General features: G+C 33.6%; 1 protein-coding gene across 1 annotated transcript in view; it reads right to left on the bottom strand.

The window, feature by feature from the left end:
- The window catches only part of LOC129223130 (uncharacterized), a 408,522-nt gene extending 383,220 nt beyond the window's left edge, over positions 1 to 25,302 (bottom strand). Inside the window, exon 1 of the mRNA XM_054857696.1 lies at positions 25,155 to 25,302. Coding sequence (XP_054713671.1) covers positions 25,155 to 25,302 — 148 coding nt within the window. The remainder of the gene's footprint in view (positions 1 to 25,154) is intronic.
- Positions 25,303 to 27,515: the final 2,213 nt, after the last annotated feature.

Raw genomic sequence — 27,515 nt, 5'->3', positions numbered from 1 at the left:
CTTCAGTTGGGACTCTTTAAAAGGTTCGCTACTACCGGGAGATCGTTATATACCAGGTTCGCTACCCGAAAGGGTAGTTAACCGAAACAATTTTTTACGAACTTTTTTTACGGACACTGCAAGATACCAAAAAACAGCGTATGAGTTCTGCACAAGTTTCAGGATAGAAAAAGTTAGAGCTAAAATAATGTCTGTAAAAAGTTTTATGACAAAAGGTTAATAAAAATTAGAGAGAATACTGTAATCAGTGATTACAGAACTGCTGAAACTGATGTATATGTAATGTGCATGTTGTCCTAAGATAAAACCCTAAATTTATATGCGGTGTCGAAATATGACTGAAATTCATTCCTTTCCAATACAGTGAGATCTCGTTACAACGAATACCAATAATAAGAAATATCCGGTTCAACGTAATAAGCTATTAGACTCGATTAATGATCCATTGCATTGCCTGAATTCCATAACAACAAAGTTCCCCTTAAAACGAAAAAAAAAAAAAAATGCGCTCTCTTGAAGTTCATTGTAATGAGATTTGACTGTATCTGCAATGTACTGATGTTTTTTACTGAAAGAACATCTTTAATACGAAAAGCAACAACAAGTACGTAATAATGTTTTTAAGAAAAAAATTGCATACCATTATTCAGAGAAAACATTTAAGAAATATGTTATTATACTTCATGAAAGAAATAAAAAAGCTATGAGCCAAAAGCATTACAGATAAGATAAACATGATATATGTATAGCCCCATCGCCTCAGGATTTAGCACATATACAAAAAAAAAAAAGGCTTGGAAGTGATTTATAATTCGTTTCGCGGTAAGATTCGCTGAATAGCCCCATTAGTGTCTATTGTAAGAATATCCATTTCCATATCTGTCATCTCTGTGTCTTCGGGCAAAGTCTGTGATGTGGAAGAGCAGAACTTTAGCACTTATCTCTATGCGATTAGGATATGCTTCTACCTTGATTTATGTCGAATAATCTTTCATATTGATCGCAGATTGCATCTCCCACATGTATCTGAATTAACGTTGCAGTTTGAATGCACTCGGAAGTAATAATGCAGTGCATTTAAGGTATGAATAAATGTGTTTCGACGCTGAAGATATAGTAGAAGATCGTTTTTCCGACCCCCGCTTATCCGGATCTCTGGTTTATCCGGATCAAATTAGTAAAATTTATGTATATATATATTAACTTAAATAATGATTTATTGTTGTGGTAGGGAAAACGGAACTTTAAATACACCAAATATTCCTTTTTGTTTTTAATACTAGGAGGCTCTGTCCCCTGCTCGTTAACGTTCTCCAGCCCCCAAAGATTGCTTCGCAATCTTATTTGATTTGCAAAGATTCAAATCTTCAATTTGAAAGAAACAGATTAAAAACGCATTATGAGGTCCATTTGGAACAAAAAGCACTCCTTCCCCGGGTTTCAAAAAACCTTGTACCAACTTGCAGAGCCGTTAGGGCTAAGGGCCTCCTGAGTATTGCAAAACTGCAGTTTTTTTGCTCTTTAGCTCGGGGCTTGAATTGAGTTGAGCCTAAGATTTTCCGCTAAAATCGAAATCTTTAAAGTTAATGAATAAGAAAAAGAAACAAATGATACAAAAAGACGTAACTATGTCAATGCCGATTAAAACATCAATAATTTTAATGGAGATATTATTCGAATTTGATTTTTAACTTGTAGCATTTTTTTATTTGGAGATAAAAGCTTAGTTTTTCGACCATAGGTCGAGTTAGATCTGCAGCAAAAAAAAAAAAAAAAAAGCCGCTCTTTCCAGTGCTGTCAAAAAGCAAACTGTGGGACGATTCCCTCACTTTTTACTGACATATTTCAAGAAGAAAGTAGTGCCTAAACTTTAGCTGAGCCTAAAAAACTTCGAGCTAAAAACGAAAATAACTCCAGCCGTATTTAAGTTAGAGCCTTAAAATAAATTGCGTAGAATTCAGAAAATTCTACCCTTTCCAATGATATATAATATTAATATGTGCAAGTAATTTTTCACCCCTTTAATAGGCAATGTACGCGAAATTTGAGCTTAATAAATTATTTATTAAAAAACTAATTCGAATTTTAAAAAACAAAACCCCAGCTGCAAACCACCGGGGCTCAAAATAATTTTGTACACAATTTCAAGTGCTATGGGGTCTAGGACCTTATAGCACCTACCCCATATGAGGAAACACTGGAAGCAGGCCCACCACACACTTCCTTCCAGAATTTCTTGGAAACCTTACTTTTATTTAATATAAAGAAAAAAGGTCAAGCTCCTCCATAGGTACAGTACATGGGACAGTCTGATCCTGATGATGAGATGGAAAGGCAAACATCCGGTTTACCGGCGGAAATGGACGTGTCTATTACTTTTTAGGAATGTCAGCTTTTGCAGATGTATGTTAGTTTTTAAATTAGACAGTCACGTTCAAATAAATGGAACACTCGCATCAAATCTTTACTGTTTCCCCCTCATTCAGAAAGGGTCCTCTTAACTGGACGTTTGCCAAGTCCATGTAATAATCCGTGGTCAGACAATAGTATAATAAATTATAGTAATGTAATAATTTGGCGTAATTGGTGCGTCAGTCCTACACCACTGCAGCTGAACTGTACATGGTGAAATGTTCGCGAGAAGCGTTTCCATGTAATTTTCACATAAAGCACTGCTTATCTTTGCTAATAATAAAGCTGCATGTCAGTCGGGATCCCTGTCAGGATCACTGTGACGCACATAGCGCCTATACCGTTCGGCCGATTTTTTATGAAATTTGGTACAAAATTTGTTTGTAGCATGGGGTGTGCACCTCGAAGCGATTTTTCGAAAATTCAATATTGTTCTTTTTCCATTCCAATTTTAAGAACATTTTCCTGAGCAAAATTATCATAAGATGGACAAGTAAATTACTAAGTTATCATAATGTGGAACCGTAACATGGGCAAGTCAATTTGGCGAGAAATTCACCATACATTATTTGTAAATATACAGGCGAACCAAAATACCTTTTGATTTTCTACTACGGGCAAAGCCGTGCGAGTACCACTAGTTGCTGTAATAAAAGATAAGTGCTTACTGTCTAACCACGGATTTTATGGAAAGGCAAACATCCGGTTTACACGCGGAAAGGGAAGCATCTATTAGTTTTCAGGGATGTCAGATTTTGCAGATGTATGTTACCCTCTGAATTAAGCAGAGTCTCATTGAAAGTAAAATTTTTATTTTTTCCCTCATTCAGATGGGGTCGCCTTAACTGGATGTTTGCCAATTCCATACAATTCGTGGTCAAACAGTATTAAAAAATAAGTTTCGTTTATTCTCCATATTACCAGGATTTTCCTTTATGCGGATTGCCTATGGTCCCAATTAGTCAGGATAAACGAGGTCGTACTGCATTGTAATTAATTAAAAATTTTAAATTGCTCTGTCAAAGGGGTTTAATAACTTCGTTAAAAAATGAAAAGTTTGGGGAATGACACAAATATAAACATATTTTTTCCTTAACAATCTACTTTCTAAATTATTATATCATGTAAGACAAAATATATTTGTGTAGGGTAGACCGGGGTATGTTTACGAGGTTTTTTTCAATGAATTTTCTAAATTTTTTGTTTTAACTTAGAAAATTTTAGACATTGCCTTTTTATGAAGCAGTTAATGGAGTCAAAATTGGTGTATTCAGTTGCTCATTTTGTGTTTTTCGGTTAATTGTTTTTTTTTTTTTTTTTAAGTCCAAGTTACCTTGCACCGCACACGGGGCAAGTTTACGCATATTTATTTTGACACCTAACGTGGTTCTGATAGTGTTTTAAACATAATGTCTTACCATCGTTAAAATAAAGCAAATTTATTACGGACTGAATAGTGAGTAAAGTAAATGCTGAACGAGCATGAAGATAGCACTACATTATTGTAAGCTATAAGATGCGAATTTGTAACTCAGTTAAAAATTAAATGGTGATTTTCAAAACTAAATAGCCTGAAAATACTAAAACGTTTTGATGCCGTTCGCAGCGAAAGAAGCGTCAGGCACGTTTAGCAGTAAGACACAGAAAGAACGTACGTAAAAGGAATATAAACGCCAACGCGTAAACGTGGCCCGTCCCCAAATTTGGATTAATTTTTAACGTGGAAAAAATGTAATTACATTTCAGTTCACACAAATACAATTCAAAAAAAAAAAAAAAAAATGAGGATAAAAAAAAGGATAAAATTCTGCTAATTTTTATATATTTGTTCTTTCTTAACTAAGTATTATTTATTCATAATAAGCTTCAAAACGTTCAACTAAAATTTACTCAACTTAGTAGAAAACAGATTTTCCTATACGCATGCTAAACCGAAGTTCGACTGATGCTCAAGCAATTATGAGGATATTTGCTAGGGAGCAGCATCAATCTGTTTTAACTGTTGTCTCTTCAGTTGTAATTCGTTTTGAAAAAAGGGCACTGCGTAAACGTGCTCCATGCGTAAACGTGCCCCGGTCTACCCTACATAATGTCTAATGAATAATCTATTTCACACATTTAAGGTGGACTGTTATTTTTCTTTCTTTTTCAAACAAGATTTATGACTCCATGACTGAATATTAACTTGTGTCACTATCAGCAACCTAAATAATATTATTGTTACTCATTGTCAGCACCATACTAAACTAACGAATGGGGAAAATCGTGAATTTCAAATTCTATGTTATCCGTAGTACTCAAAAAGGGCTACTGGTTACAATTACTTCAAACGGTAGTTATTTTACTGTTAAAGTTATCTATGAAAACTGAAACACTGAAAGAAACGAAACGTGTCAGGTGGAAAAAAGTTAGATTCGGTGTTTTGGCTCTACTGAAAAGTACCAGTTTTCACATTCTCTGTTTTAGCATGGTGCTAACTAGGTGTTTCCATGTGGTCAACCGGAAATCAATCCATGGAAATCTGGAAGCACAATACAAATAAAAAAAAAGAGTTTAAAAAAAAGACATAGTGTGTCTCTGGTTAGCTGAGCTGTGACCTTGACTATGTTTAGCTGTTTTAGGGAAGTTTAGGGGAAAATATACGTGTTGTTGGCTCGAATTTTAGTTAGAATATTTTTGAAAAACTACTAAGAAAGTTCTTAAATTCAATTTAGCGCCAATTACCCCTCCCTTTTTTCCGAAACAAAGGTAAACATAGTCAGAGTCGAAGCTCAACTTCTCAGAGCCTCCACAATAAACATAATACACAAACATACAAACAAACAAAACAAGCAAAAGGGGTTTAGTTCAATAAATGTTCATTAGAGTTCTGGTACTCCAATATAATCTAGATATTTCATCAAGTCTCTGAGCCTCTGTAACATGTGCAACTTAAATATACAGCAGACATATTGCACAACTAAAGACATCTTGACTAACAAGGGAATAACACTATTATGTGGAAAGATAATGATGAAATTTGATGTGCGCTTTGAGTCACGGTGGGCAGTATAAGGTTAAATATGTTTTTCGGAAAATTAGGTTCATTTGAATAAAAATAGAATGTATTTTTATTATGTTGATTATTTCCTTTGAGTAACAGAAAGTAACATTCATGTAAGATGTTTTTTATTTGCGTTTAATTAATGATAAGTCAAAACAATTTCCACTGCAGAAATTTTGAATTTACTGTTTTCTAAGAAAAAAAAACTATTTAAAAGTGTTCAAATATACTTCTGAAACATTAAAGATCAAACAAAAATTTAATACTTTCAATGAAGAGGGAAAATAGCCAGAAAATGAATCAGGAAGATTAAACTAAAAGAAAAACTTTTAAATAAATAATCAAAAGAACTCAATTTTATCCATTTAAATTTGAAATTTCAACCATAATAAAAACCATAAAACAAAGAGTTCTAAATTGTGCAAGTAATCGCAAAATACTCCACTTCTAGATTATTGGTGTTCGTCTTTGGACGGATCCATTTCTTAACCGATACACGAGAAGCGATGGTTGCTGAAATAAAGCGTCAATGAAACAAGTTTTTAATCTTGTAGCGGTGTTTGATCGCAAATAAGAGACCAATTCCAACTCAAAACTCGCACCAAACTTCTCGATAAGAGCCAATTGCAGGAGTCGTGATTTTCCGATCGCGTTTACTGCCCCTCCCCTCATTTCCTGTCAAATTCATATTTTCGATTCTTTTACTGAGTTGGCTGCTGGCGTGATGGTTAGACGCTGGCCTTCCACGCCTGTGGATCCTGGTTCTGACCTGGGGTAGCCAGTCGGTAGATTTTCGAGATGTAGAAAATCATCAGCGCCCATGCCATATGATTATGCTGCATGTAAAAGATCCTTTGGATATTCGTTTGGCTTAGTTTTTTTCTTTTGCAAAATTAAAATTTCTAGTGCAAATTTCGCATCAAAGAGAGCCCTGGTGCCTCCATCTGGTGGCAACTGGGCGTCCAAATTATCCGTGTCATTGACATCCGCGTCTTAATGGTGGCACATTAAAGGCTCGATGCCGTATCGGGGGATCGCACTAGGTCTGATGAAGGCTAAATAGTCAAAAACGCAGCCCCCATCAGACGAAAAAAGAAAAAAAATCCGCTGTGAGAAGCTCTATACAAGATGTTATCTTCTAATTCTTTGATTATGAAGATAGCCTGCAATTGCAGTAAATTTCCGATTATCGACAGGTCTTTTCACATTTTTTAAATAACTTTTTACTGTCGTTAAATATTTTTTAAACTTAATATTGTGTTGTTATTCGTTTCTACCTTTTGCATATATTTTTTAAGTGCAATGTAAGTAAATGCAATGCGGCAATGCTTTTAGCTATAATTTAACTGTATGTGTGAGTGTTATTCCTATTTCGTAGCTATTAACATCGTTTTTTACTTATTATTCGGATTTATTCGCGGTTTTCGCTTATCCACAGTTACCGTGCCACCCTATTCCTCGAATAATCGGGAGTTATCCTACTCAGAAATACAAAACATGAGCTAAAGTTTAGAAAACAAATATGGAAATCATCCCTTAACTGTCTCATTTGATTTGGTGGTTTTTATTCCGAAAAATATGCAACAGAATTAGTAGTGAATTCGATCGGTTTTCTAAGTAAATGTAGTTGCCTTTGCACGCATTGCTGATGTGTTAATTAGCTGTTGGCTAGCATATCAAGTAGTATGCATAAGACACTGTGTTATAGTACGCCTTGTTATCATGTTGTCATCATTTTGCATTTTTGTTTTTACAGCAGTTGGATGGGTGGAATTTCTTTTACTTCTCCGTGTCAGAATTTCTCTGTAGCACTGAACAACTATTTTTGCTGGGCGTCGTATAGTGTATCACTTGGAGGAGAGGAAGAAAACACAATAACAAGCAAAAGGTTCACTCAAGAACATATGGTAGCATATGCAATGCTGACGCACTGCATTCACACAAAGCCAGACACTGAAAGATGCAAATCAGGTAAGAAAAATGAGAAATTATTATTTAAATACAATTTTACACTACATTTTAGTTTTTAAGAAGGGATTGTTGTAATACATGCGTTGCAATGACAACGCAAGGAGCGTCGCAATAATTAACATTCTGACAAACTTTCATACATCGCTCCATCGTCGTTGCGGCCTGTTTATCAAAGATATAAGCCGCAAATTTAAAAACCAATCGCATTAAAACCTTTTTTATAAATTAGATTTTATAATGCTTTTGGTATACTTGATAAGCCTCGGATTGGTTGCGGGAACAAGCTTCTTAATTGATGCCAAAAGCAAAACGGAATATCAGCAATTATCAAGGCTAAAGGTAAAGTAAGCAAGCATAGCATTTTGGGTAATGGTATATTTTGAAACTTTATATACTTTAATACACGTTTTGGGAAATTTCATTAATTGATTCATTCATAACATCGTTTTTAAAAATCTTTTTTTTAATACACTAGTTTGACAAATACTTTTCAAATATGCATAGATGCTCCTTCGAGAAATAGATGAAAAACTACACATCGCTCACTCCTTTAAATAACGTCATGTCTCACAAAACGCGATTTTTCAAGAGAACGATTTAAAAAATTAAGAGTAAGATATCATTTAGTAAAACTATTTCAAGCACCTGATTAAACGTTTCTTACGCGTAAGGTCTTTTCCAAGAAAATCTGGTGTTTCTTCTCTGTTCCAAGAAGAAGAAGTGTAAAAAGTAAAAATTTCAAATATTTGCCTTTTATTTTTGACGTTCTTGCACTACGTTTTAAAGTTACTATTTGAAGTAGGGTTTGGTGGAGGAAAGTGGCCAATAGGGCAAGGGGTCATAAATCAAATAAAGAACTATACATTCGAAATAAATGAATGAATTTTATTTTAGATTCTAACAATTAAGAACTATATTCTGAATTCAAAATATTGAAACGCGCAGCATTTCATTTCATGAAAAAAATCGTTTTGTGTGCACATGAAACATTTTAAAATTTGAACACATCTTTTAACTGCTTTGTAAAATTTTGTTTATTAATTTTTTTTACAAATTGGTTTTGCAGGCAGTTTTCCGGATGTCTCTAGAACACGTCTGCATAAACAGATGAGCTGCGTTAGTTTTATGAAATATTTAGAACAACTGATGTAAGATCTTCATCTAAAATTTAATCTTCACTTACAAAGCAGATATCAGTTAAATTTTCATTTTACTAACCATTTCCTGTTTTTAAGGTAAACTGAATTAAATACAACTGAGTTTAAATTTGATATAGCATGTCAATTGAATTAAAGCAAGATTGTAATTCTACAATATTAAAAAAAAAAAAAAAGCATAGAATTTTTTCTGCAACCACAGCATTTAATTTATTATAGTAGAAAAATTTATGTCACCCCTCCCTTCTCTCTCCAGAAAAATCATTTGTTAAATATCAGTAAAAAGTACAAACTTCGAACTAGAAGTATTTCGTATACATTGAATAAATAGATAAAGCTTGATAATGTTTTCCCTTTTATTTTTTAATAAAAGGATTTTTTTCGGCACTCTTTTTGAGAGTAATATTTTTTTAATATGTAATTTAAGTATAGTTGAGACATTAATTCAGATGTTATCTTTAACAAATTCCTAAAGAAATAAAACATTGCACATTGTCACACCTTTCTTAATGATATTGATGAATCCTCAAGTGAAATATGATTAAAATTCTTCGTAAACCAACTTTTCATAACAGTTGACCATCAAAAATGTATTTAAATAAATTTAATTTCTTCAAAAGAACTACGTATGTTGAGCATTAAAAAAATTATGGTTTTTTATGATAGTTTTAAATCAATTTTTTAAAAAATATGACCACTTTACCCCACCACAAGTTATTTTCACACATGAAAAAGAAAATGCCATTGGGCTATTTAAATCATTTTTTTCTTCCGAAAATACAGTGCAGCGTGTTCTTTATTAATGTACTTAAAAAAAATCTGTAAAACCCCCCATTAGAATAATCATTCTCAAATAAAGAAAACGTCAAATCAAAAATTTCCGAATAAATTAAACGCAATCCCCCATAAAAAAAGAAGATATATAGCGAAATAAGAATCAAAAGGGAAAATAATTATCTCAAAACAAAAACGAAATTTTATTTAGTCACAGTGGAGAGAAAAATGTAGCAACCTTATGAACTGTTTTCACGTTAATTTAAAATGAGATCGCGCAAACGATAAATTTTCGACACGAAATTTCTAATCCATTAGGCTAAATGATGCTTTTTAATTTTTTCCCGGTGATTTTACAGCCTTTTTGTTTTGAAATTCGAAGGAAATATATAAACCTTATGGGTATTTTTCGCGGGCTTTCAAATGGCGCCAAAATTGAACTGGTCAGATAATTATCTCGGGTAGAAAAAGCCATTTAATGCCATTTTCGGTTCTTAAAATTAAAATTCGAACGGCTCGTTCTTTTTCGGCGTTCGAACTCCACGTTCCTTCTCGGGTGCTCAAATACCTCCCTGCCAAATTTGTTAGAGATCCGACGTAAACTCTGGATTTGTATTGGGAACATACACGCTAGGATGGGCGAAATAAGCCGAAATTTTTTTTTTTTTCGAAATCAATTTTTGGATAGCTCGCAAAAGTTCGTAGTGAGCTAATTAGCACTCACAAAAAATTTTTTGGATACTAAAAAATATCTAGCCGGCGCTATTTGACACTGAAAAACCGAAAAAAAAAGAGAAAAATGAATTTTTGTCGATTTTTTAAAACTAAATTTCAAATATTTTGCTGGAATGCACCGAAAATGTTATATAATAAGCCAGTTCAAGCCCATAAAATGTTTTATTGATTTTAATGTGCATTTAACCGCGCCTTTCCGACATCAAAAATTGAAGAAAAATGAAAAAAATATTGAATTTCTTTAAAAATCAGTGTGAAAATTATTTTTCAAAATTAAATCATAGACTAATTGATTAAATAGCACTATTAATCATAGTAATTATTATCATGCAATAGTATCATACATTTCTAGAATTACATATATAGATAATAAAATTTTGAAAAATAAATCTTTAAATTTGATTTATAATACCTCATTCATAATGAATATTATTGTTTGGAATAATATTGTCTCTTGTTATCAACGGCTTCAAAATTGAGTTTAGGACGCTTAAAACATCGCACACCATCCGAGTTCTCCGTCTTCTTATTTCTAGAGTTCAGAATGCGCCTAACAGCTAATTCCCGAATGTATTTTCTTGAGTCAAACAACCTTGTCAACAGTAGCTGTTCAGGATGAGCGAAATATGCATTATTTGAGAGAACTTGGAAAATTATCTACTTAACGTTGTCTGGAAACTGTCTTGCAAGAGAAATCACTTTCCTAAAATGTTGGGCACCATACTGGCAGTTCGGTTTCATTTTTATTTCAAACCATATAGAAGCATAAACTAACATTACATACTTTACAAGCATTGTAAGATTTTCTCATGGAGTTGGAGTGCCTATATACAAGCGCAACAAACGGTTTGCAGTTGTCAGCCATCGCGCATATGGGCTACTGTCAGCCACGCTAGAAGGACAACTACCATCTTTTACGGCAAGACAGATTCTATACAAATATTGTTGTTTAGTACTAAAATTTTTTATATCTTCCATGTCCAAAACCAGAAGATTGCAGTCAATTTTATCAAGTTTGATCACCGGATTTTTTTCACAATCTCTAAGAAGTTGTCCGATAGCTCCAGAATATGAATGTGGCCCTTTTATGCAACCGTCCAATTCCAGAATAAGATGCCTCAGTGGCAACTCATTAGTATGCAGCAGACATATGCTCCACTGTAAAGGTCTTTTGAGATATGTCTCAAGTAAACGAATTACTCCACCTTTTTCCATCCCGTATTTACATTTGTTCCGTCGCATCCAATAACCGATAAGTTAAACAAGCTCATATTATACATAAAAAGTAGTCGAAATCTTTGTACTGCATAGTGAATAAAATATGACAACGTATATAAAGTACAAATTGAGAATGAAAAAAGGTTAAAAAACCAGCAACTAACAAAAATCAAACACTTGCTCCTGTGAACTATTCGAGTTCCGTTGTCTTACCCTTTTTTCCTAAAATCAGTCTACAAATTGCCAAAATCTTAAAAAAGTTTCATTTTTCCGTCACTTTTTCTCCTGTTAATAAATTAAAATTTTCACAACTTAAACACCCTGTTCACAACCTTGACAGATGGGGCATTTACAGTGTTTCCTGCCAGTGCAAATTGGCCTACATTGGGCAGACTCGACGATCCCTCAAATTCCGGATAAAAGAACACGAAAATTACGTCAAAAAACAGGATCTCAAACGCTCCTCTATTGCTCAACATTGTTGGTCCTGCGGTCATAATTTTATTTTTTCTTCCGCCAAAGTTATTCACGAGTGTTCGTCCATTCATGATTTAGATTTTTGGGAGTCATATTACATATGGAAAAATGCTAATTTAATCGTCAATGATTTGTCTAGCACTCCCCCTTTTCCTAATGTTTGGAAGTCTGTTATTTGATTTATTTTTTGTCCGTGACGTTTTCTCCTGAGTGCAACTGTCCTCTGGAGTTCTGACGTAACCTTGACGTCATCGTTTCCGGTACTGCTCTCATATCTTTTACAACTCGTCTCTCTTTCCATTGTTCGCCTCGACTGTGTTTTAGTCGGGTGAACCTGTCTTCGTTTTTAATGCACTGATGATGGCACTTGTATTTTAGAGTGCCGAAACAGCTGTTTGCTGGTTTTTTAACCTTTTTTTATTCTCAATTTGTACTTTATATACTTTGTCATATTTTATTCACAAGCTCATATTATACTTTTTTTCAAAGCCTATAATACCTTGCGAAATTTCTTTTGCACTTTCACCAACTGTTAGTGATAAATTGACCGATGTACTTGCTACCTGATTCTTCTATCAGTGCTACATGTGCTTCAGATGCTAATTTTTGATGGCCAGATGTCTTTTGAAGGGTGTCATCTTTGCGGCCGTCAAAATACAAACTCTTGAGAGCTGCCCCTTTAACTGCTCTTAAATCCCTTTCTCTTAGCTCGCTCCTTTTTTTATCGACTTCCCTCCTTACTTTGTTTTTATAGACTATATATTTTTGTTTTGTTTAGGTGAAATTAAGTCGAAATCAGTGAGAACTGCTGTAGCAATTTTAGCTACTGCTCTATTTGAAGCGCCAGTTAGATCTTCTGCTAAAGCTGTATGAGGCATAGAAAGTCTCATTTGACTTGTCGTTGTTGATGGCGCGTCAGTTCGCTTACGTTTTCTCGAAAGCGGATAATTCAATTTAAAGTCGTCATCTGTATTTTCTGTGCTTTCTCCTGATTCAAGCTCTGTTTCAGGTTCATTCAATGTAATATGACTTTGCTTAACCCTCAATCCACTTGTGCTGGGTAAGAATATGTCTTTCTCATCCAAAGCAAAACTTGTTTCAATTTTCTGGCATCTTTTTTTCTCTTTTTCGAGTTTCTGGGTTGTTACCTTATCCACTTTTCCAATAGCCATTTTTCTTACAGTCCTTTGATCAATTAGAAATTGTTTTTATCTATCAGGGACTTTTGCTTTTTTTCTGCAATTACACGAATATAAATCTGCGCATTTGCAGGCACAAATGTCAAACTGCTTTAAATTTGCCTAGCTTTGATTGTAAAAGTTGCGTCTTTATATTCTTATCATTTTTTGCTGCGCTATTATATTTAGAATAATAAGATAAAATCATGGTAATCACTCTCCTTATCGAAACAACGGGAAGGGATGCACGCTCCCAAATATCAATAATTTTTTTTTTTCAACTACAGCGGCCACACTTGCAGAAGATGGTTGCTTACTAAATTCTCCATTTATTTTGCATTCTAGTGATTTGACAACATCTAATAATGTCCTCATATGTTGGAAGAAATAAAGCATCGGGAGGAGACCAAATCTTTCCTGTTTCTAGCTCTATCTTCCTTTCAAAGCCGTATTTTCGTCATCTAACCTCCAGATATCTCTAAATATGTTACATTAAGTTCAAATCTGGGAGATTGAAGGGGTATTTTCTAAACTTTGGGACAATTTTTGTGGCAGTAGATGCAAACGTTGAAAACCGTGTGCTTCTTATCGTTATCTTAATAAAAAACAAAGTTGCTTCCGATAACCAAGTTTTTGGCTGAGAGCTTAAAATTGGTTTTTAAAATATTTTAACAAACAGCATGATTCATTATTTCATCAAAAAATTCGAATCTATCAAGTCCTGATGCTGATATGCACCCTCACACAAGAACACTTTCACCGTCCTGATTAACTGGTCCAACCAAGTTCTTAAGATTAAGTTCCTAATTTTTTCTTCTATTTACAATTACACAAAAATTTAACCAAAAATGTTGAGTTCCGTTTTAGCTGTAAGTAAGACGTATTTCCAAAACGTTTTGAGCTTATTTATCATTGATTTTTCGACGAAAAGCGTAAGCTTTCTGTTTTTCGCACGGCCAAGAAAATTCCTGCGGGAAGAGGTCTTATTTAATTCATCTAATCAGAGAACTCGACGAACAATTTTAGGTGAAAATTAAATGTAAAAATTTTCAGTTAACTCTGCAGAAACTTTTACAGAACTCAAATGTGTATTTTTTTTAATAAATTTTTTAACTCTAAATCTCCGATCACGCTTGCTCAACTTTGCCGGTTGACCTTTTCTTACCTTGTTTTCGGTCCGCTTCTTTTCTTTAAAGCATTTTATCAAGCACTTTATTATAGAATGGAATAAATGAACTAATTAAGAGACATTTTAAATCAATTTACCGCTACTGTGAGGAAAAAAATCAAATTTCGAATGGCGTCGGTGGTTTTTTACGAATAGCAGTTATTTTAAAGTAATAAGCACATTACAGTAAAACCTGTAAAGTTGACCACCCTTGTAAGTTGACCACCTGTCTATGTTGACCGCTCTTTTCAGGCACAGAATTAGATCTATATCATGTAATTCAACCTCTATAAGTTGACCACTAAAGTAATGCACCGCAAGTAGTCAACTTACACAGGTTTCACTGTATTAAGGAATAAATAAACAAAAATTAAAAGCCAAATGACTTTTAAGGGTCAACACAATGCAAAAATAATTAAAAAGCGACATATGATAATTTTAATCATGAATTTAGTCGAAAATATTTGAGTGTGCGATGACTTTTGTAGCGTATTATTTCCCTGTCTCTTTGTTTTTTGATCCATTTCAAAAAAGAAAAACTGTCAATATTTTGATAAAACTACAGGGTTTTATTTAGAATGGCATAGGAATGATGTTGAAAATTATTGGACTTCATATTCGAATTCAGTTTCGCGTTATTTTGGTTTTACTAAAAAATTTCAAAGTGTACGAACACTTTTGAGAGCCACTGTATATACATACCCATATATTCTTTGTTTTATTTATATAGATTGCAAAATAACGACAAGAAAAATGAAGTTTTAAAAAAATTAACGGTATCTATTATTTACCCAAGTTGAAAAACCTGCATTTTATGACCAATTTACCCCACCAGACCCTATCTCAAAAAATGTCATAATCGTATTGTTCTCATTAGTAACAATACAATCTCGACATAAATGCAAATAGTGCGTTCTTTATTAAAAAATAAGAGTGAAAATATTTTTTTTTTGTATGCAATACTGTTTTCGGAATATTTAATATTATCTTTCATTAAACGGCACAGATGTTTCATACCTGATGGATCAAGCACAACCCAAAATGTGACATTCTTTAAAAAAAAAAAAAAAATACGGAAAGTAATTGAAAATGCAAATACGACACTTTTGCTCTCTAAAAGAAAAATATTAAATAAATGAAATGTAGATCTTTCAGAGATATGCATAACTCAAAATCTTTAACTTTTGAGACAGGACATTTTTAACCCCTGACACACAAAGGAAGGGGGTTATAAGTTTGATGTGTCTGTGTATCTGTCTGTGGCACTCTAGCACCTAAACGGATGGGCCGATTTTGAAAAAGAATTTTTTTTTTGTTCGAAAGATGAGTTCACCGAGAGTGCTCTTAGCTATAGCTAGGTTGCATCTTCGGATGACATTAATTAACAAAGATATTAATTTAAAACTTCTAAAAGGTTTTTCACGATACTTGCAGTGAGAATATATTTAAAAATTTATTACCAAGATAAAAAGTACTTTTTTTTGCGTCTGATAGAATTTGTTTAAAATTGTTACATATGATTCGAATTATAACGTTTTTTAAAGCAGTTTTTATATACGGTTAAGCATTTATTCACGCGATAGGTAACCGAATTCATTGTTGAAAGACAAGGAAAGAAAATGCAGTGATTTAAAATGTTTACCTGTTGCCAATTTATATTTGTCAACAAATAAAATACTTGTAATTGATTTTAAAAAGAAAAGGCTTTGATTCTACATTTGCGACTCAATCGTTTTTTTTTTAAATTTTAGTTATTTGCTGAAAGGAGTGACCGACATATTGTTCAATTCTACAGGATAATAGCAGACCAGAATCAAATAAGGTGATAAATTGGTGTAGATTTATCGTGGAGTAATAGTGTATGAGCGTTTTGTTTCTATCTATGGGCTAAATTTAGCAACGTAGTGTCACATTTAGAAGTAGTTAATAATTCCGATCGGAAAACCAGTACAGAATATCTTGCCATTAATGTCCAGCACAGAATCATTCATTTCCATTTCTGCCAAGCATATTCTTTGAGTAAGTCTCTAATTTGAGAACCGAAGCTCATATTTAGGTGCAGACATACGACGAATTTCACTCACAGTAGTGGTGATTTCTAATTTCTTTTGCAATACGAAAACCGAATAAATGAGTCTATTGCTGTGACATATTTAAAACGAAATAATAGTAAAAGAAATTAAAAAACACTTGAATGTGCCGTTTTAGTAAAACTACATTTCAAGCCACTGGTAGAACTGTTCTTACGCGTAAGGTCTTTTTTAAGAAAAGCTAGTGTTTCTTCTGTTGCATGAAGAAGAATAAAAAGTAAATTTTTAATTTTCCCTTTAATTTATGACGTTATTGCTCTAACATCGGTAATTCTTCGAGCAAGTCACTAATTTGAGAACCGAAGCTCATATTTACTTAAGTATGCCGCTTTATTCCTTTTATAACTCTTTCTAGACATTTTCTGGACTTTACTCTGTTAGACATTATTTTGCTGACTTTTTAATCTTACTGTTTTGATCTTGTCAAGTTTTCATTTTTTTAAGTCTTGTCCAGAAAAGTTCATTCTAGGAAATTAAGCTGTCTCAAAATTAAAACCACAGTTTGAAAAACCAAAGAAATGTGTTTCATCTTTATAATTTTTAATTTTCCGACTTAATTAAACATGTTTTTTTCCCCATTTTTTTCAACATTGTTTGTCATGCTGGTTAGAAAAAATAAATGTTTTCTTAATTAATAGCCTTTGGGAAAATTATCTCTTTTTTAAAAACTAAATAATGTGTCCTACTTTTTTATATAGTAAAGAATGTATCTTGCACAAATTAATCATAAAAACGTTTAATTGAAATTTGTTTATACCGTGTCTACAATTTTCTTTTTCTCGTCCCATGATTCAAAGTTAACAGTTTATTATACATTAAAAAAAATTAATCTTCTTTTTTCATATTTTCTATAAGAAATGCCAAACAAGTGAAAGAAACTGATACCATTTTCAATTGCTTTGCATTTTTGAATTTTTAATTAGTTTCTATTTTTTGTCGGCTAGGGTTCTCATAAGCACTTTGTAGTCATTGACTTGGGGTTCTAAGGTTTATACTAGCTTAAAAAATTCTTATTTGTTCGGAACTGATTTTTTTAAACACATTTTTTTACATCTTTATTTCTAGTTAATATATTGTTCCTTAACCTTTTTCTTTCTTTTTTCTTTATCTTTTTCTTCTCATTCGTTGTGTTTATTCTTTCATTCATTTTGATTGACTTCATGTAGCTTAAATTCAACAATTTACCGGGAAACCATTGGGTGGTGTGATAATGATTTTTTAAAATTAGTAGCTGTCTAAAGAGCACAGTAAAATATGTTTCTGGGCGCATACATTATTCACCCTCGTGTTTCCGTTATCAAAAAATGAGGTCTAAAAGTCTTCCTAAATTTTGAGAAAAGTCGAAAGTTTTATCGAGTTTCAGTGTGTAATGGAAGTCCTCTTTCATAAGCTTTTCAGATGGATGTCCTGCCCTTAGATCATGAATTAGTAAATGGTGGGAGCATGTCCAATCATTTGCTTAGCAAAAGCTGGGGAGCAGCTCCCAAGCCACGTGACTCAGCAACGACGAATGGTTGACACGTTTTGCGGGAAAGTAGCAAAACAAACCTGATTTCTTTCAAAGCTTTTCGTTAAAATCTCTCACGTGATTTGGGACCTTTGCTTCAGGAATGAAAGGCTTCACTGCCTCCATTTTATCTCTTCTCAGTGGTCCTGCCCCATGCAGAAGGTGAAACTGTGCGTTACCTTCAAATTTATCGCCAATTCTTTAAGATTGTCACTGTTCTTAAAATTCCGGCAGACTTTATGACCTTATACCTCGATGACGAGGGCACGAGAGCAAATAATGTTTGCGCGGTATAAGTATCTCAATATGCTACTTTGACTGCTACCTATTTGAACTTTTTTCATGCTTACAGTATTCTTGTAGCTCCCTGGTTAGCTTACTGTATTCTCCTTGGAGTTTAGGGGGGGGGGGGCTAGCAACAAAGTAACAACTGCTGATTTTGTTATTACTCGATTGTCAGAGATTTTTCTCACTTTTTAATATTTGTTCTTTCTCGATGTTTTAAAAATTACAGGTGGCTCTCTACTTAACGACTTTCATGAGACCGCAAAAAATTGTCCTTAAGTAGAATGCTTCTAAAACTACAGTGGAGCATCCAGGACCGTGAAAAATTGTTTTACATAGAGAAAGTCGTTATATAGAACGTCGTTAAACCTAAAACCAGCTGTAGAATGATGAGCAAAGCAGAGAGCTAATATACAACTCGAGGGCGCGCATTTTTATGGAAGGGGAAACTAGTTCCCAACATGAGGAGAAAAAGAATGATCAAATAAGGAAAAGAAAAGGGTTTCGTTTGTTAGAATCTTTCTCCCTCCATTTTAACTTATGCGATTTCTTCATAAAGTCATATTAGGAAAATTAATGATCAAGAAAACATAACATGCATCAAATTAAGAAAAAAAAACAAGTCAGTTTTTTTTTTTTGCGTAAATTTCACTTATGATTAAGCTTTGACTAATGCTAAATCAAAATTTTAAAAAACTAAAAAAGCTTTTAAATCAACAAATGTTCAACTTGAACAGAATCGCACTTTCAGTGAAAAAACCGTAAATGTGGCGAAAGTAAGCGAATCAATGTCAACCCTGTCTGTTTACCTATGCTATCACTTTTCGTGAAACATACATCTCTCTTGGTGGCGACGTTGATACTTCTTGAAAATATGAAGGAGGCTTACCATCAAACATTGCAGCCCTATTGGATAGTTGAGTTTTTGGAAAAAACTTGTGTCAAACCACAAAAAGTTGAGAATTCACAGAAGCTTTCAAACTTTCAGTAGGGTAACGGCACCAGTAACAGACATGCTTAAGACATCGCTCTCAGTTAAACTCAATTTTCTAAACCTTTTAATATATTTGGACTTTTAAAACTATTTTTATCTCATGCAACTTCATCTCATCTAACGTTTGGCTGCTTCTGAATCCTCTGAATTGGTTCATTCTAATTTCATTTGCTCAATTTCGAAAAAAGGTTCAATCCCCAGTAACAGACACCGACAATCCGGATGATACCCAGTAACAGATAGGGTGAGTGAGGAAAGGATGAATAAGGGACAGAATTCCCCTTTTTTCTTCAAAATGTGCCAAAAATCTTTGTTTTTAGATTTAAAACCTTATTAAATTCAAATTAACATGAAAAACTGGCAGACCTCGTGGTGGCTCTTCATAACCTTCCAGCATTACCTTGTAGCAACATGAGTTTTACTCGCCTAAAATTTTTATTATTTAAATCCAAACTTACGACTGCCTGTTACTGGACCCTTGTCTGTTACTGGTGTCGTTACTCTATTTCCAAACCTCTAGTGCGTTAAAAAATTCTTTGTTTTTACCAGTCCGAAAGAACTTCGTGAAAAGGTTCTCTCTTTGTAAAGAATGAAGACTTTTTTAGATGTGTTTATTTTATTTATTTTTTTGTTTGCATATTATCATTACCATCATTATTATTAATTATTATTAGTTATAAATATTTTATATGCTTATAATAATTTAATATATAAATCCTTAAAATAATTACTTTGTACACCCCCCCCCCCTGTCAACTTTTTCTAGATCCATCACTACATAGTTCACATAGCATATTCTCAAATTGTTTTTCCAAGGATAGTGAAAAAAAAATTTAAAGCTTTTCTTTTACACAATCGGAGGAAATTAAATAATACAAATAAACTTGGTCAGAGAATTTGCGAATAAATAATTCTTACACTCTTGCATATAGTTTGATAACCTGAAGAAAATTATTTTACGGGACTGCAATAGCTGTTCAGAAAGCTATATGTGCGTGAACGAAATCTTCTAAGGAATTTCGATAAATTTATGTAAAGAAGAAATACACTTTTCAAAGTATGAAATATTTCTCAATTCCTGAATCCACTTTACCTGTCTTTAAATCTCACCAGAAAGTTTACAATATTTGGAAACTGAATAAAATTATTTAATATTCCATGCATTCCGTACAATTAAGCACGCTGCGTTTTCTTTATACGACCGTGGAAAATATACTGAAATGAGTTAAGTGAAGTGAATGCACATTTAACACTATATACATACTCATTACCGTTAAAATTAAGCGATGAAGCAAAAACCAAAAAGTTTCCAATTCTAAAATTCTAAGTAATATTAACATGACTACATTTAATGAAAGTAATTTCCTTGAAACAATGGTTTTCCCCCATCAGTGAAGGAAATCGGTTTAAGTGGTCCGAATATCTCACTAAGTTTTCAGAGATTACTGTATAAATCTCTTAACAGTTACGAGAAATGGTATTACTTTAATTAACGCTTTCAGCATCATGGGAGTTAAAATAAATTTAGGGCGTGCACATCATTGGGGAAGCGGCATGAATTGGAAAATTAATGTGTGTCCTTTCTATACGTGCACGAGTTCGTTTATGTGTACATTTTCATACATGTATTTGTTATGAATTTGTTTATGTTCTAGTTGCGTCTCCCGGCTTTGCACGGCTCGCCTCGAAAATAAAAGTTACGTCAAGTGACTCGTGTTCAACAATCATTCTTGAAGAAAAAAATCTGACCCAAATTTTTTAGAGATTGCGGAGAAATGACCAAAAATGATAAATTTTAAATCCCGCCGCGATTACCGGAAAAGCCTCAAAACGAAATCATGAATTTTATTTGTTCATATTCAAGAAAAAAATGGCAACAGATCATTTTTTTTTCAAAAATTTTCTTCAAGCTACAAACTTTAATGAAAGCAGTGTTCAACAATGATCGTGATCAACAATTTTGGAATTCTAATTGACAGCTTATCTACATTTTAGCATGAAATTAGTTAAAAACAGTGATCAACGTTCTAATTGCCTTGGAACATAAGAACAAATTATATGTTATGCAGAGAAATGAAGGATTTAATCGGATATTTTATTCTTGTTTTTGAGAGTATTTTTTCATCCTCATATTATGGAAAAACGCCAATTTCGGTTTATGTATGTATCTATGTATGTAAATTTGCTATATAAAGTTACTATCATGACTTGACGCATTAAAATTAAATTTGGTATAAATATCAACCATTCCCTGTGAAATATAACAATTTCCCAGTTCTAAAATTCGAATTAAGTTTTACGGTTATTGTAATTTTAAGCTAAATTACAAACTTGAGAGCATTTTATTGAAGAAATGTCAAATACCATGAGCAGCCATTGTAGAGCATAAACTGATTTTCATCTGAAAGTCGTGAAACAACAACTTCATCATTATTTCAAAATTAAAGTTTTTAGCATATAAGTTTTTACCTTTGTCTTTAAACTTTGAAATAAGTACATTTTTTTATTGAAAACTAGAGGAAGTTTTGTTTATCATCATTTAGTCAATTTTATTTCCAAATAAAATGTAAATCTCCGTATCAGTCTGCCATATCATTGTTCATTCTGTACGTCAAAGCCAGGCAAGCGTAAATATCACTATCGCTTCTTTGAAAGAGAGCGTAAAAATATTTGTCTGGTGCATGCAAAGGTTGGGAATTACGATCACAACACTGGTAATTAATTGTATTTTTTTTTATATACAGGGTGTTCCGTTTTAATTTGCAAGATCTTTATTTTTGCAACCGTTAATCCTAGATATATACTTCCAATTGTAAAATTGTTCAAAATCAGATGCAAAGTTAAGAAATTGAAAGTTTGAAGTAAAAATAAAACGAAGTCAAAAAATACAAAATTTAACTTTTTATATGCGCTCCAGGTGCCCTAACTTATATTTAGGGAAATAATCTCCATTGAAAAACTGTTCCAGCACATAAAATTTGAAAAATATAAATAGTTTGATTTTCTTATTTTGACGACCTGTCATTCTTCTGAAAGGGCGATAAGTTCCAATCTCATCTTCTGTATGGTCCCCTTAAACTTTGAACTGGAATATCTCTTTGAGTTTTGATCGCACAAATGTCAAGTTTTTCGTGTCAGTAATAGTTTTCAATGGAGATTATTTCTATAAATATTAGTTAGGAGACCAATGGCCCATATAAAAAGTTAAATTTTGTATGTTTTGACCTGTTTTTATTTTTGCTTCATACTTTCAATATCTTAACTCTGCATCTGATTTTGAACATTTTTGAAACTGGAAGTATACTATTACTGTCTAACCACGGACTGTATGGAAAGGCAAACATCCGGTTTACACGCGGAAATGGAAGCATCTATTAGTTTTCAGGGATGTCAGATTTTGCAGATGTATGTTAGCCTCTAACTTAAGCAGTGTCTCATTCAAATAAGCGGAATACGCGCATAAAATTTTTATTTTTCCCCTCATTCAGATGGAGTCGCCTTAACTGGATGTTTGCCAATTCCATACAATCCGTGGTCAAACAGTAGGACTAACGGTTGCGAAAATAACGGTCTTGCATGTTAAAACGGAACACCCTGAAGAATTAAGTTGTTATGGCTCAGTGTAGAATTGGATTCTACATACAATGCAGTAACAACCTGAAAACTGCCATTTATGGTCGTATGTTAGTCTGGGCCTGAAGTACAGCATTGTTGCATAGTAAATTTGGGAAACTATCCCGTTTTTGTTAAAGATCATTTCTCAGTTTGCTTTCTCTGCCATAATCCCTGCGTTTTGCTTACCGTCTTAATTTGTTGCCAAAAACAATGAAAATAATAGTAATTACAAAGTTATCATAATTCCGCTTTTTAATTGTTGCCAAAAAAAACAATGTATAAATGAATTATTAATAAATTTAACAAATTAGTTTAAAGCTGAACTTAAGCAAGAATATATTTGTGGGCAAATTTAAAAGCTTTTTTTCCCCTTCACTATACTTGTTTAAAAGTGCTTTTAAATTCGAGCATACAAATCAACAATATTGAAAGAAGATTAATAGTTTAGATAAGATATTCCCTTTTTATGTACACATTTTTATTAAAACGAAAGCCCATACCGTTTTTTTTTTCTCTCTCAATAAGGATAAGTAACAAGAAAGTATGTTTTCCTTTTGAAACATTTTTACTTCAATAAGATTTTAAAATCAAAAAACTGTAAAATAAAATATAAAAAATGTTCTTTTGATTCTAGATTTAGAGAAGAATATATAAAGGTAGAATAAATAGTAAAAGCTAGGTATTCGTAAAAAGCTGTATACCGCCGTTTTTTCTTTCTCTCAGTTTATAACTTAAATTTTCTTGGCAGCTTTATAATTACCCTAAATATAAAGATATTATGATCAACTGCAATTTTTTTTTGTGTTTTAATCAAGGAGTCATATACATATTTTATTTTATGATTTTTAGTGCGAACCAAGCTCATAGAAATAATCTTTGGAATTAAAGAACATTTTTTATATTTTTTCAGAACTTTGCACCAATGTTGTATGTATAGCCATTACAAAGACAGCATTTTTGAAAAAAATATTTTATTCAATTTTATTTCAACAACATTTCGGCGGAAGTCACAATGAGTAACGTTGCTTCGAGTAAAGGTTGCGTGCTTGACTTTATAAAAGGTTTCAGTATATATAAGTTGATTCTTGAAAGTTTCTCATTTATTAATCTAAAACTATTTCCGATCAACAGCATCATAAACACGCCCAAAAAAGCGTCAGCATTTGATGATGAATAGAACGCAACATTTAATGCAATTATTTTCAGAAAAAATCATATTACTGTAGATTTTTTGATTTAGTCGTGGCGATCAATTAGTCATAGTTCGATTTTTTTTCAGAATGTTTTGGTAGCACTTCAAATAGAATATAAAACAACACCAATACTTTTACGTAGATAGTTTTCTGGAAATAAAGGTACTTTCTATTTTGAAACAGTTGAAATTGCTTTTACAGCTTTTAGAGGGGAAAAATTGCGTTCGCAGTGTTATAGGAAAACATTTTAAATGGGTTTTTCTAAATCTGGATAGACCGGAATCCAAAAAAGTCTAGTTATATATGAATTCTAATTGCTTTATAAGTCTCAATCTTTTTGGAAGTAGAGCTTGTTGGGGGGGCCTTGAAGGGTCACCGTTTTAAATGTTGCAGTAAAATAGCCCTTAGTAGCTAATTATCCATTTGTATTAAATCGAAGTTTAAAAGGCTGTTCCTAGACAGCACATTTTTGGCATCGGTTAAATAAAGTTTCTTTTTTCTTTCATGCACCATTTAATTGAAACATTTCAAATATTTCGCAGGAGTGGGTGAGAGCTATACAGGATCCGGCATATTAAACTTCCGTGTTTGGAGAGGGCGCTGTCTGAATTGTTGATTGAATTCGATTTTGGAAGTTGTATTTACAGATTGCAGTATATGTGCCATTTGCAGTAGAGCATATTCGAAATGCAGATTTTCTGATTACTACTCAGCAAGAACTTTACTTTTGATTTGAATTTAGCCGACATGATCTTGTTCCAGAGAGAACCCTTGCTTCCTAAAGATATTTTTGTATCTAGAACAGGATCATGCCGCCAAAATTCAAACCAAAAGTGAAATTCTTGCTGAGTTTTTATCAGAAAAATACCATTTCAAATACGCTTCTCCACAACATATGACGATGGTTACCGTGCCATGCCATTGCTACTACAGCATATGGCACATATACTGCAATATGTACTTCTACAACCGTATACAATCCATAATTCACACAGCGCCCTCTCCAAAATGCGGGGAAGTTGATGTGTCGGAGATTACAATTAGTTCGTGCCTTCAAGTAGAATGGATCGTCACACAGTAATGATGGCACGGATTTAGAAGCATATGGTTAAATAAAACGGAACTTGCAACTGGTGCAACGTTCTACAAAATTTAGTAATGCATTAAAGCAGCTACTTGTGTAGTTAAGTATTTTTCACCCAGGATTTGATCAGGTTTAGGAATTTTACTCATTTGACTGGAATCTAAATGATGTATCCGCTTAATCCGCCCGTATTCACTGTTGCTTGTTGCCCACTCCGAATTATAGAACGGATCGCTCAGTCTCACAATAGAACGCACTTCATCATCATCATCAGAATCATTCGGCAATTTCTCTGTCTGGCCGCATCTTTCCTTAGCAAAAAGTCCGTAGTCTAAGTCGTAGCTAGTTATCCAATTCTTTGCCATGTACGACTCAAATGGCCTCTTTATGTCTGAAGCCATGTTGTAAATAGTTGATTCTTCCTGTTTTGCCTTTTGATGGGAAGAAAAATGTTGATTGTATGACGTTGTAAAATGGCCCTTAGTACGGCACATCCTAGTCAATTCTGGAACTACAGGAAATGAAAACATAAAAAGAGGAAAATAATAAAATTCCACAATAGGAATATACACTCATATTTGTGAAAATTGCAACAACATGAAGGACTCATTGGAAATGAATAAAATGTATTGCACATATTACTCATAGTGCTACAAATAAACGATCAAAATTACAGATCAATGAAATGAAAATAACAGGCGTAAATTAATATCGAATTTAGCTACCCGTCGCAGCTATAAGAGCCTTAATACGTTTTGGCATCGAATCAAAGTGGTGCTGAATATCACGATTGGGAATAGCATCCCATATGGTTTCAATCTGAAGCCAAAGTTCATCCGTTACCATTGCCGGACGAGACACGTGGGTCTCCAACCAACGCAATCCGAAACATATACTATAGGCGTCATATCCGGAGAACGGGCAAGCCAAGGAGGTAGCGTAACCTGTCGTGCACCAAAGAACACTTGTACTTTACGTGCGACATATGGACGAGCATTATCTTGCTGAAACACTGCTCCAGGTAGGCTCTGAAGAAAAGGTAATACCCTCGGCGTCACAGCGTCCCTGAAGCAGCGATCGCTATTGAGGTTACCCGTAATTCTAAAGTATATGGGACTGCCCTCCATATTCAATAGCAGTCCAGACCCTGACGCCTGGCGTTATGCCGGTATGACGTCCGATTACACACTTTGGGAGGAGACGTTTCCATGTGTAACGTCAGACACGTACCCTTCCATAGTTATAGTGCAGATTAAATCTGGACTCATCCGAGAGGATGACCTGTTACTAGTCCGCACGCCAATGGGCTATTTGGTGGGCCCATTGAAGCCGAAAGAAACGATGGTTGAGGGTGATGAGAATTATGTTTTGGGGAATCCTTGCATGCATGTCCTGGAGCAGCAGACGTCGACGAACCGTGGATGCAGCAAGTGTGGCACCTGTAGTCGTACTCCAACGTTGTGCTAGCGTACGAGAGGATACTATACGATTCAAGCCATGCGAGTGAGATGTCGAGAATGTCGTGTCGTCGTTCGGTTGCGTCTGCTGGTGCGAGCCCTTTGGCTAATTTCATTGTCTTCTGTCCATCTTTTAATAATACACGTCACAGTTAAGGCATTATAAAACGTGAGGGCACTGATTTCTCTATTTGTAAGTTCACCCTCACTCTTGTCGATCATGCTCACCCATTCGGGCTCCGTTTTTCGTCGTTCGTATGGCGCTCTGCGTTTTACACGAGGTATATTGAGTACTAGAGAAACATCTACTTTTGACAGATAATTATACACCGATTAAAAAAAAAAATCTTTACAGCCCCTTATATACAGGCTCTACGCCGCAGTTCAGAGGCATTTCTCGGTCTATGCATGCGCGACGACTCTATTATTCTTATCATTTGCATATCTTATTCTGCATTACGATTCCTGTGAATTTCGATTCATTTGCATAATTCCTTCTTGGTGTTGCAATTTTCACAAACATGAGTGTACATACAGTGTCGGTACGCAGTTTTAAGCATAGTAGATACTGTTAGTAAATTAAATAAATTAGCATCCGTCCGGTTTAAAAAATGCTTTTGAATAGCATTTGTGTTGAAAATGTTTTCAAAACAATCAAAAATTCAACTGCAGAAGCAACTTGACTGGACGCTGAAGTTCAACAAAACAAAATAGAAATGTGAAATTATCACACAATAAAAGGAAGACTTTCCAAGTTCCGTACCGCCGTGCTAAGCACAAACGTCGTACCTGCACTTAAAAAAAAAAAAAAAAATGAAAATTGAATTATTGTCACGAGGTGGTTCTTTTAATATATTTTACCTACTTACAAAGTTTTACGGTCACTTGAGAATGGGAAATATTTTTTCCCCCTTTTTTTATACTGGAATTTGCATGAAATATACGGAGGAGTAAAATTTTCATTTTGAGCTCATCTGTAGATACGACTTTTGTGCTTAGCACGGCAACATACCGGTTCATGTAATTCAATCTGGCCTCCATTTTTTGCGTTAAGCACATTTAATTAGTATTCAAGTTCTTCTTACGCGTAGTTAAGCACTCGTTTGCGTAAAAGAACGAATAACGTATGTAATTCTGTTTTAACTAATTATTGTCCT

Source organism: Uloborus diversus, chromosome 5 (genome assembly GCF_026930045.1).
Source record: "Uloborus diversus isolate 005 chromosome 5, Udiv.v.3.1, whole genome shotgun sequence".
NCBI lineage: Eukaryota > Metazoa > Arthropoda > Arachnida > Araneae > Uloboridae > Uloborus > Uloborus diversus.
This window is presented reverse-complemented; position numbering and strand designations above follow the sequence as displayed.